Below are 12,645 nucleotides of genomic sequence, written 5' to 3' on the forward strand. Positions count from 1 at the left end.
ACTGTATCTTTATGAATGTGTAGTCTTACTTGAATAATTTTATTATCTTTAAGGAGTTGTTTCAAGTTTATGAATACCATGTGTGTTGATCAGTGTCAACTTTTCAATATTCTCATCCACCCCTCCCAGTCCCCTTCCCTTATTTATCTTAATTTGAAGGTATTCATTGAATTTTTTGCAATTAATAAAACAGTTTATATTTACAATGCATCTTGATCTGTGTCACTACTTCAACATCTTCATATCTCTTAAACAGCCCCTTCCTTTATATTTCTCAGCTGTTTGGTATATAATGAAAATTCTTCCCTGCATTCTTCCCCTTCCCCTTCATTCTTCTACCCACCTTCCCTTTGCCTCACCCTCCACTTTTTTTTTTTTTTTTGGTCCGGTCATGGGGCTTAAACTCTGGGCCTGGGCGCTGTCCCTCAGCTCTTCAGCTCAAGGCTAGCGCTCTACCACTTGAGCCACAGCGCCACTTCTGGCTTTTTTCTTTTTGCTTATGTGGTGCTAAGGAATCGAACCCAGGGCCTCAGGCATGCAAGGCAAGCACTCTACCACTGAGCCACCTTCCCAGCCCCACCCTCCACTTTTTCAAGTACCCATTTCTCAGTATTTTGTGGGGCTTTGACTTAATCTTTTTAAATAATAATACTATTTATGCTCTCCATTGTGCCTACTACACTTCAGTTAATTCATTTGTAACCTCTTGCTTGCCATCCAGTGTGTTTACTTGTAGATTTATAGGTACATTCTAGCTACCACAAATGTGCAGCTCTTTTTTTAATTATTTTATTTATATATATATTTTTTTGGTCATGTCTCATGAACTCTAGGCCTGGGCACTGTCCTTTAGCTCTTCAGCTCAAGGCTAGTGCTGTACCACTTGATCCACGGTACCACTTCCAGTTTTCTGTTGGTTAATTGGAGATAAGAGTCTCAAGGACTTTTCTGCCCAGGCTGGTTTTGAACAGAGATCCTCAGATCTCAGCCTCCTGAGTTGCTAGGATTACAGGCATGAGCGACTGATGACCAGCCTATTTTAATTACTTTTACATTTGTACTGAATCTTAATTTCCCTCTGCTTTTTTGTTTGTTCCTGTTCACTGAGCGTATTTTAACTGTCTGGGTGTATATTTCTCTCAAAGTTTTACGGTTTGATAAAGTAGCATTCTTATGTATTAGGTATTATGTTGTATTGTCAAGGTTTTATACTTTTGGCCTGAAAATTGAGGGAAGGGCAAAATGAATTATTAGGTATTTGGAACACATAGACACATATGTGTACATTGTCTAAGAAACAAATTCTTGGTTTCAAGACAAAATGAATTACAAGAAAAATAAACATAGTTCTAACAGCATCAGCATTAGCAGCAAGATGTAATATCTAACAGAAATGGTATACCTAGCTTTTACATTTAGAAGACACCAAAATGGCAATAGAGCTTTCTAAAATATTTATAGGAAGTTGATGAATTCAGTAAGAATAATGAACAATGGCAGTATGGAATCCTAAAGAAGAAGCTAGTTTATCAAACTCGAATGTATTTGTGAAACTTTGATAATGAATATGTTTCAGAGAAGTTATTTTGTTATATGAAGACATCCTGATAGGCAGCTCCAAAAGACTGTGGATGGTATAAAACCTTTCATGTTATTCTAAGAATGATTTTAAATTTTGCTTAAAATCATAAATCTGAGCCTACAGGCTTGAACACTCCTCAAAAGTACAGACCTAGTATTTCTAGTCTGAAAAGCTAGGACTATAGCCATCCATATTGCTTTATGACTTGTATTTAACACTGATTGCTAGAAAAGAATCATGAAAGGAATAAGCTAACTTCAGCTTTTCTATTCCATTAAAGTTGGGCAAATTCAAAAGTAGAAAAAAATGTGTATTGCATTCACAATTCTCATTAATCATCTCTGTGCATATTTCTAAGTAGTACAGATTAAGAATCCATACTTCTTTAACCCTCTTCAAATACAAATCATGACTAGGCAAAACCTTTGTCTCTTCCAACTCATAACTGATACATTTGGCAAAGCAGAAGCACTGGTATCCATGATATAATCCATGTTCTCAAATAAATAATTATTAAATTAGTGGTTAATTTATTTCATTTAGATAAATTTGTTATCTATAAATTGTTGTACAATGAAATTTCAACTAAAATGTCAATTTATGTGTATAATGTATCTTGATCAATGTCATCATTTCTTCCATTATTCTCCTCCCCAACTGTTCCAATCCCATCATTACATTCCTTTGATCTCAATTCACAGACATTTATTTATTGTTCTGTCTTTGAACTATTTACTTACAAATCCCTCACCCTTGAATAGTTTCATGTTTTCATAACTCCAGCGTTTTCAAAGAAATCCCATGTAGAATGATGCATATCCCTTCAGGAGTCTATAAGAAAGAGTTTTACATAATTAACAGTTCATTTCTTACTTTTTAATAAGAGAGGCTTCCAAACAATTAATTACTCATGTTTAATTTACCACCGATTTATGCAAATGTTGCTTATAATTAGTAAAGTGTAAGTGTGTACTTCAAATTCAAATGTGGAAAGTTGTGCTATGTTCTCTTGGGATTGATACTAATTCTCAGAGACTATAAAATGCATTTTTCTTCTGTACTGCTGCAATGGTTGAGATGATTTTCTAGTATTGGAAGGTATTTACATGCTCCTATTATTACCAGGAAGTTGCTAAGGCAAAGATAATGGGACTCATCCTGGTTCAAGAAAGCAGATAAGGGATTTGTTCAGCCTGTGCCTCCCTAACTGTGACTGATGGTATTGTATTTCTTTGTATTTTCAGCATTATGTGGAGGAGATGTTAGAGGGCCCAGTGGAACAATCTTATCACCTGGTTACCCAGAATTTTATCCAAATTCTCTGAATTGTACATGGACTGTTGATGTAACCCATGGAAAAGGTAATTTTCCTTAAGCAATAATAATTGGGATATCTTTTGAATTTTCACTGAGCTTAATTTTTCTATTTCTTTGTACTTGACAACATCATTTTTCATGACTAAAAACAGATTGGTACTAACATGTGCTAAAACAAAATTTAATATGAGTAAATAAAGGATATTTACTCTTCTCTAAAATTATACTGTGCTCACTTTTTAAAATCAGAAAGGCACATTAGATATTCATTTGATTTGATGTAATATACCAATATTACTTGGAATTTTCATACTGTACATCCAGAATGGTATTAGGCTAACTTTAGAAGACAAAGGCCAATATAATAATTTAAATGCAATGCAAATAGTGGATTTTATGGTTTATAATTTTATAATTTTTATTATGTTTCCCATATAAATTTGTAGCCACATACATTATTGTTCCTCAATGATTTTTTAGCACAGAACTGAAAATATTTCCCAAGCACAGTGTTTTATAAAATTACATTGTGCACTGGGTAGGTATTAATAAGTGTCCTTTTACAAACAAATTAATAAAAGATTGTGCTGAACTAAAATGATTCATTCATGAATTGATCAAAACAACAACAGTGTGAGCAATGAATGTCATATTGTATTAGAATAAAAATGATTTAGCCTTTGTTACCTGGAAATATCCATAGGTTATTTTTTAAACATAATTTATTTGTTTATAAAATCTGCTTTTGAAACAAGTTTCACTTTCAGATTTGCTATAATATTCTTATTGACTTTTACTATTATGGCATATATTCTGATTTTACTGTAGAAATATAGTCAAAACAAACACCTAGCAAAATTTTAAAAATGAAAGCTTACTTTACAAGTGTAAATGGATGTCATTATCACACAAAGTTTACCTTTGATAAAATCATGATTTATGGTATTAAAGGGAATAGGTACTATATAGGGACTTCGACTTGGTGTTAAATGTTACTAAAGAAAAGTATTTGTTAAATAAGAGCTCTGGTGCTGCACAATCACAATGAGGTGGACTTGTTTGTAAACAATTGTGATTTTTGTTGTTCACAACACGTCTTTGCTGGAAGTTAACCAAAGTATCTTATTATTGCAGTGTGCAGTGGATTACTGGAATTAATATAAGCTTCCTCATATTGCATAAGAAAATGAAAGCTACATAACTAGTTGCTATGTAAATACACTTTTAATTAACATGTAAGGTTTCACATCGTCACAGTCTGTGCTAATTAAATCTCTATGTTTAGGTCAAGACATGCAAATTTAAAGACTAACCAAAGTTATATGAAGGATAATCTCTTAAGGTTAGAAAAGAAATTGTTGGCATAATAGTGTCTAACCTTTCACCAGGAACTTCATTTTTTTTTATCCATGTTTCTGGAAAAATAATGACCTAGCTTGATGCAGTCAATTCCTAGGTAGACTAAAAACCATAAAAAGAAACATTACTATTTTAATCATTTTAAGTATGTTCTAACTTGATAATATCTAGCGATATACTTTTCTCTCTAAGATTGTAGTTTCCTAATTAATTCTACAAATTATTTCATGAATGAAGCCTAAACTTACTTTCATCCACTTGTAGTCATCTAAATTATTTTCTTTTTAAGATTATTAAGATTTTAAATGATAGTTAATTGTGTTGCCCCGGATTCTATATCATATGCAATTGATTATTTTTATCTTCATTCAATCTTGTCTTTACTCTTGTTGAATTTTATTTGACCATATCGACTCAGAGTTCCTTTGATATCACATTAAAATCCCATTCAGCCTGGTGCTGGTGGCTCACACCTGTAATCCTAGCTACTCAGGAGGCTGAGACCTGAGGATTGCGGTTCAAAGCCAGACCGGAGAGGAAAGACCATGAGACTCCTATGTCCAATAAACCACCAAAAAACTGGAAGTGACGCTGTAGCTCAAGTGATGGTGTACTCACCTTGAGCTGAAGAGCTGAGGGACAGCGCCCAGGCCCAGAGTTCAAACCCCATGACTTACCAAAAACAAAAGTTCCTATTCATATTTACATTAGATAGTCAGAATATCTAATACATAACCCTGAGCAATTTAGGGATTTATAAAATCTAGTGATATTGATGAGATATCTAAACACTTAAAAATAAACTGTCAAATGTACCATCAGTAATCTCTTTGAAACAACACAAACTCAAGGTGTTTAAGCCCATATAATTTTTAAATGATTTGAAAATCCCATTATAATGAAAATATCATTTAGCCTCTATTACTCCTTCTTTGGGATGAAGTTTTCCTAAAATGCATTACAGAAACAAAGATGTTAATTCTCTGGGTCTCCTACTCCTAATGGAAACCTTAGGGGATGAGGAATAAACTACATTAAAAAAGTTTAGGCCCTTAAATGTGGACTTGCTCTAACTTGAAGCATAGTCTAACACTATCAGATTATTAATTGGAATACTCATCAATAGATTCTGATTGGTAGTAGTTTTTTTTTGTTTGGGGGGGTTTCCCCCCTAAACATAGCTATAAGTGCTATTTCACACCTTTGCAAATATATGGGTAACATCAATGTTCTTTAAGAAAATATTTATTGCCGGGCGCTGGTGGCTCACTCCTGTAATCCTAGCTACTCAGGAGGCTGAGATCTGAGGATCACGGTTCAAAGCCAGCCCGGGCAGGAGAGACTGTGAGACTCTTATCTCCAATAAACCACCAGAAAACTGGAAGTGGTGCTATAGCTCAAGTGGTAGAGCGCTCGCCTTGAGCTGAAGAGCTGAGGGACAGCGCCCAGGCCCAGAGTTCAAGCCCCACGACTGACAAAAAAATATATATATATATTTATTTATTTTTGGTGCCGGTCTTGGGTCTTGTATTTGCCTGATCACTGTCCCTGAGCTTTAACTCCTCAAGGCTAGGGCTCTTTCACTACAACCACAGCTCCACTTCCACCTTTCATGGGTGGTTAATTGGATAAAGAGTCACATGGACTTACTTGCCTGGGCTGGCTTTGAACTGCCATCTTCATATCTCAGCCTCCTTGGTAGCTAGGACTAATTACAGGCATAAGCCACTGGCACCTGGCCTACATATTCTTTTTTTTGTAATAATATATATATATATATATGTATGTGTGTATACAATATATATGCACATACATATACATATTATATATTTGTATGTGTATATGCATATGCATATTAAAGATACTGTACAGAGGGGTTACATGAATAAGATAATGAGAATATTTCCTATCTAGCATTGCTACCCCCTTCTGTGTTCTTCCCCTACCATCCCTTCTCTCTCCATCTCCCCACCTCCTTCCTTCCCCCAACCCCTGAAGCTATAAGTTTGTTTTCAACATAGTGCCTTATACATCTCATTGTTACAATGAGTCACCCTGTGTCCTTATTTCAACATTTGTTATTTCCCTTCCCCTCCCCAAATTAGAAAAACGTATATACAAGATGCAGGGCACCGGAATCAAATACAGTGAAAAAGGGGTTATATACCATGGGGAAATAACATACAAAGGAAACAAAGAAACAAAAAAGTCATATAGTACAGCCTCTAGACATGTCTACCTGATGAGAAGACACTAGGATGTGGAGATATTGGCATTTGCTTACTATGCTGTTTGACTAGGAGTGTGTTAGTCTGTCCAGTTTCTTTCTGAAATGTTCAAAGCACATTGGCTTCTCCACAGATTTCTCTCTTGATGGCCATTGCCTTCTGCAGACTTCTTTGATAAACTAGCTTCATCTATTTCTAAGCTCCTATTTTGACTTATAGTAACCAATTATATAGCACCTAGAATAGTTGAAATTTGGGGTTGTATGCCTGTTTCCTCAATAAGCCATATAGGTAGCCAGTGGTCACTTACAGTTTTCTAAATCTACATGACATAATATAGTGGATTCTTGATGCCATTTGGAGAGCTAGATTAACTGACCTTTATCTACCTTTGAAGCTCTTACATTTTTCTACAGTAGTCAAAGGAGATTGTAGTGATTATTCAACATTTGGTTAAAGAGATGATTTTATTTTTAAAGTGACTTGTCAGGACCTGATGACAATAAATACATTATCCTTGATGATGGAGGATAAATATTAATAAACAAACAAATAGCGATTGCTGAGCTCTTACTCTGAAAGAACATTTTATCAATAAAGCAAAGCTAGTACTACTTGGCTGTGGCTTTACTGTAATTGGTTAGCAGACATTAAAATTTTTTCACTAATTAATTTATTATCCAGATTAAGACATTTTTCTTAAAACTACAAATGTATCTACATTGATGTTTTTCCTCACCATTTCTCCATGTACTCTCCCATTAGTTATTTTTCCTAACTTTATGCTATGGGGGGAGGATGGAGGATGCTGATGTTTCTGAACTTTCCTCTTTGCGTTATTTGGTAAAGACAGAGAATAGCTAATTTGGTTGGTAAAACTTGTGTTGCCATGCTAATATGGCCTTTGCATTTGACTTTTATATAATGACCATTTGAAACATAGAATCCATTTCCAGCTATACTCTAAAAGTGCTTGGGCATTTTTGCATATGCAGGAGAGTGTAAAAAGTAATACAATATTCACTTAAATCTTTCCCACTGATCCCTTTATCTTGTAGTTAATTGTGATATAATTTTCTTTGTTCTGGCTCATAATATATTAATTTTTCTCCCTCTCATGCTCTTTGTCCCATCTTGATTTTGCACATGTTATACACACATTTTTATACCACTGAGTGGTATCATCAGTTCAAATTTTATTTAACTAAATCAATGGGGATTCCAAGAATTTCTACCACATAGAACTGATGTATAAACAAATAAGTTACACTGCTTGTGGTATTCTGGAGTTTGACTGACACTAGCTATTTTTTAATTCAAGATAAATATCTTTTTCTAAATATATCTATATTTGTATATCTATATCTGTATAAGATCTATAAATGTGTGTATATATTAATAGGTAGATAGATACATACATACATATATCTGCTTCAAGTGAAGGATGGATGTGAAATCCATTCTTTATTTTATATGGTCACATACATACTGTGTGTGGTTGGTTGTGGGTGTATGTGTATGTATGACATCATTAGTTTTTGTTGTGGTTTATAGATAGTGTCATTTAAAGCTAACACTAGAACACCAGGAGACTGCCAAATATTCTCCAGAGTAGAACAAGTGGAGAAGCTGCACATTTCCAAATACTGTAAAGATGCGCAATATATATATTTGCTGTAAATCATCGTAGTCATTTTAATAAAGATAATACATTAATACTCTTGATAATTACTCCTGATATTAATCTGACAGAAATAAGAACACATATTCATCAAAAAATACAGAAATGTCCAAAACAACACATGTCCACAGCCACTATCCACATGCATGATAAAAATCCCAACCACCTAAATGACCTTTAACATCTGAACAGTTAACTTGATAGGATTACACTGCAAAATGCAAGAATATATTTTAATAATAGTAAAGAGAAACAAATCAAAATTGAATGAAGTAATACAGGTGAACCTCACATATTCACTATTGAGAATACACCAAAGAATATACATTACCTGATGCCATCATCTAAAGAAAACATTTATATTAATCAGGAAAATTAGTTTGTCCTTTTAGAAATTGAATGAGTGATTATCTCGGGCATGCAAAGTGTCATAAAAGTTCCACAAAAGTAGTTGTGGGATTTGTACAATATGTGTCCTGACTTAAGTGCTATTTGCAAATATATGTCTGGAAAAAATCAATGAGACGGACACATATATAGCATATTATACGCACAGGTGGAAATATGTGAAAAATAAATACATAATCATTCAACAAATAGAACCTCTCTATGCCTGTTTTGTATTCCTTTTGTAAAATAGACTAAGCCTCATTTTGGAAGATTAGTATGAACTTATTAAGGAACTATTTGTGAGATATTTGAGAGGACTAGAGAAAGAAATGGAATAGGCGAGTAAGACAGTCACTGGGAAGTGATATTCCAATCTAAATAGAGCATGCAGACTTTCTTGATATCTTCAATTAATATTGTAAAGCATTTATCTTATGTCTTACATTGAAACACTACAAAATTTTACTTTATTGCATATGTCAAAATTAAGCAGATAGAAAACATAATGAATATATACTTTTATTATGGATTTGTGATAATTTATAGCAGTGTATTAATATTTGGGGGAAGTAATTATAAGGAGCATAGAGGTTTTAGTATGATAGTAAATTTTTGTGGTTTTCTGTTGTACATTTATTTATTTATTTATTTATTTATTTATGTATTGTCGGTCATGGGGCTTGAACTCTGGGCTTGGGCACTATCCCTCAGCTCTTCAGCTCAAGGTGTGTGCTCTACCTCATGAGCCACAGCACCACTTCCAGTTTTCTAGTGGCTTATTGGAGATGAGAGTCTCATGGACTTTCCTGTCTGGGCTGGCTTTGAACCGCGATCCTCAGATCTCAGCCTCTTGAGTGGCTAAAATTACAGGTGTGAGCCATTGGCGCCAGACTTTCTGTTGTACTTTAAAGTGTAATTTTCCCCTACTTACTTACAGGTGTGCAGTTCAACTTCCACACTTTTCACCTGGAGGATCATCATGACTACTTACTGATCACAGAGAATGGGAGTTTTACCCAACCACTGGCACGCTTGACTGGTTCAGACCTTCCTTCAACCATCAATGCTGGCCTCTACGGAAACTTCCGAGCTCAATTGCGTTTCATTTCAGACTTTTCGATATCATATGAAGGATTCAATATTACATTCTCTGGTAAGGAAAGAAGAAACAAAAATACCTCCTCTGTTAATGTATAAAGTTACGTTTCTACACAGTTACAAAACATATGACCAAGAGAACAATTTCATCAAAGATGAAAAAATTCAAAGTGAAAAGAAACAAAGAAAGTGAAGCACTGTTAAGAAGTTTTAAATAAGTATCTCTAGGAATATATTAGCAGAACATTGAAATATAAATTAAAGAAATTGACAAACAGTGCACTGTAAGTATATTTATTACTAATCCCTTAAGTTCAATTTTTGTGGAATTCAAACAGATGGCAAACCAGCTAAAATTCCTAGTGAATGTGAATTGAATTTGATATACTTATTTTAAGTTTCACTTAGAGTCAACATAAAATGTGAACTAAAGCAGCAATATTCAAGATTTGTGTGTCTATTACAAGATAGTGATACAGGCTAAGAATAAAATGCATTTATTTTGAAGGAATGAGATGATCTAGAAACAAATGAAGCATAATTAACTTTTCTTATAGAACAAACTCACATGTGAACAATAATATTACTTGAAATCCTGATCATACTATGGCTCTGGGCCCAAACTATGTTATTCTCATTAAGAGTGGGAAAGTTATAACAGTATAAAAATTTTGTAAATGAATTGATGTACATTTTACCAAAAACTGGAAAGAAAGACATTTATAATTTGTCTTCTTCTTTCTCAAGAAAGGGGAACAGCTGACAGAAAAGATGAAGACAAACTAGAAAATATGTAGCTAAAAACTGAGCTGGGTGCTGGTGGCTCACGCCTGTAATCCTAGCTACACAGGGGGCTGAGATCTGAGGATGGCAGTCCAAAGCCAGCCCGGGCAGGAAAGTCTGAGAGATTCTTATCTCCAGTTAACCACCAGAAAACCGAAAGTGGCGCTGTGGCTGAAATGGTAGAGCACTTGCTTTGAGCTGAATTGCTTAGGGACAGTGCCCAAGACCAGAGTTCAAGCCCCATGCTTTAAAAAACAAAAGAATCAAGATGGGGCTCCCAGATAACTGGGAAATACTGGGTAATAGTCTACTGGTGCTAGGGTTCTTAGCTGAGCAATTTTTATCTCCAGAATTGGCATTTCCTAAAATACCTTAATTATGTTATGTATATTTATTCATATATATACCCGATATACATGCAAACACATATCTACATGTGCAATGATACAAATGTTACTCTTGTTATTAACTACTACTAAGATAATTTAATTATTCATTAATGAGTATTAAATGAGAAAAATTAATTTTAACTGAGAATGTTAAATATAAGTGTAAATACATGTTTTAAAGACTAAAGTATTAACTAATTTTGAGGCAACAATACCTGTTGTACATTTTTGTATTTGCTCAATAATTATGTGTTCTGAATACATTTTTAGTCAAGCTATTTCTTCTCAAGACTACATATAAATTATAATGCTTAATCAACTAGACTCTCATATCCTAACGACTGTTTAATTATTGATTTTCAACATTTTCATTCATATCCCTGCAAAGCTCCTATATAGATTTATAGTTTAGTGATTACCCGTGTGTTAGTATTTCAGTTGCACTTATACTTTGCATCACAAGTCACATGTTTTTCAGAGTGTGCGTTAATTGAGAAACCATGTGTACTAGACGCACAATAGCCAATGTTGTTTAAATTAAAGCTATTAAGCAAAAATGTATTTTACACTGCAAAGATTTAATTCCACACATTACTTTGAGTTAGAAATTATGCATCTCTTATTATTATAAGAAAATAATTCTATGAAATACAAAGGTTTCTGATGAAGAAAAAAAGATGAATAGCTAAATTTTCAGTTCATTACTCAGAGGTGGCATACCCTCATGTACATTAAATTTCGCATGCATTAAGTATTCACTGTTATTAGATAATACACAAAAGAAGAAAATCATCTGTCTTATTTATAGTCATATAAAAATATATGACAGGATCTTAAGAGTACCTGGTTTGAACACAAGGAATCTACTTACCTTGAAAAGTACAACTTTTAATATTTTTTGTTTGTTTGTTTTCCCCCCCTGCGGTGATTCTTCCCCATATGTAACAGAATATAACCTTGAGCCATGCGAAGACCCTGGAATTCCCCAATATGGTAACCGAGTTGGATTCAGCTTTGGGGTTGGTGACACTCTGACCTTTTCGTGCTCCTTGGGTTATCGGCTGGAAGGCAGTTCGGAAATCATCTGTCTTGGTGGCGGGCGGCGAGTGTGGAGTGCACCTCTGCCAAGGTGTGTGGGTACGTGGTCAGCTGCTTTCATTTGCTTGTATGTGTAGTCACTGTCCATGGAGTTGCATGTTGGTACACCCTTCTTTTGAACTCTGTTGAGATCCTTCATTTATTTCATTTTTTTATTTATTTTAAATTGGCAATCTCGTCTATCTCAGTTTCTATGCTACTGCAGCCAAATAAAAATGCTAAATTTGTTTTCAGAGGTGGCAATAAGAAATGGATAGAGAGTAGATATAGCTTACACAGATTAATACATACATATAATAAATAGACGATAATAGATCAAATTGAAACATAATATAATCAAAGAAATATAAAATATAAAATGGAATTATTCCTTACTAAAATTGGTTTCATAACAAAGCTTGGTGAGATGGAGAGACGATCTGTCCACTCGATGCACTGAGTTAAAATAATATCTAAATTCTGAATTATTCTTTTATTCTAGGGAACGTGCCAAATATCTGATTTATATGACTTGTTTCTTTTAATCTTCATAACTTACAACAATGAGTTGTAGCTGTCTTAAAGATGAGAAAAATGTAGTTTAGAAAAGTAAATTTTCCCAATATCAAAAAATCAGGCACTCTGAATTCCACACGAACAATATCTGCAGACAGACCTAACAGAAAATGGATCTTTCTATCCTAGTGATAGTATATTCTGACTGAAGTTTGACAATATTTT

At 34.0% G+C, this 12,645-nt stretch overlaps 1 protein-coding gene across 3 annotated transcripts in view; it reads left to right on the forward strand.

The window, feature by feature from the left end:
• Positions 1-12,645, forward strand: part of Csmd3 (CUB and Sushi multiple domains 3) — a 929,488-nt gene that overhangs the window by 607,299 nt on the left and 309,544 nt on the right. For all 3 annotated transcript variants that reach the window (XM_013012565.1, XM_013012564.1, XM_013012566.1), the window contains 3 exons: positions 2,827-2,943; positions 9,495-9,710; positions 11,776-11,964. In XM_013012565.1, coding sequence (XP_012868019.1) covers positions 2,827-2,943; positions 9,495-9,710; positions 11,776-11,964 — 522 coding nt within the window. The remainder of the gene's footprint in view (positions 1-2,826; positions 2,944-9,494; positions 9,711-11,775; positions 11,965-12,645) is intronic.

Source organism: Dipodomys ordii, unplaced genomic scaffold, assembly GCF_000151885.1.
Source record: "Dipodomys ordii isolate 6190 unplaced genomic scaffold, Dord_2.0 Scaffold17, whole genome shotgun sequence".
NCBI classification, from domain to species: Eukaryota; Metazoa; Chordata; class Mammalia; order Rodentia; family Heteromyidae; genus Dipodomys; species Dipodomys ordii.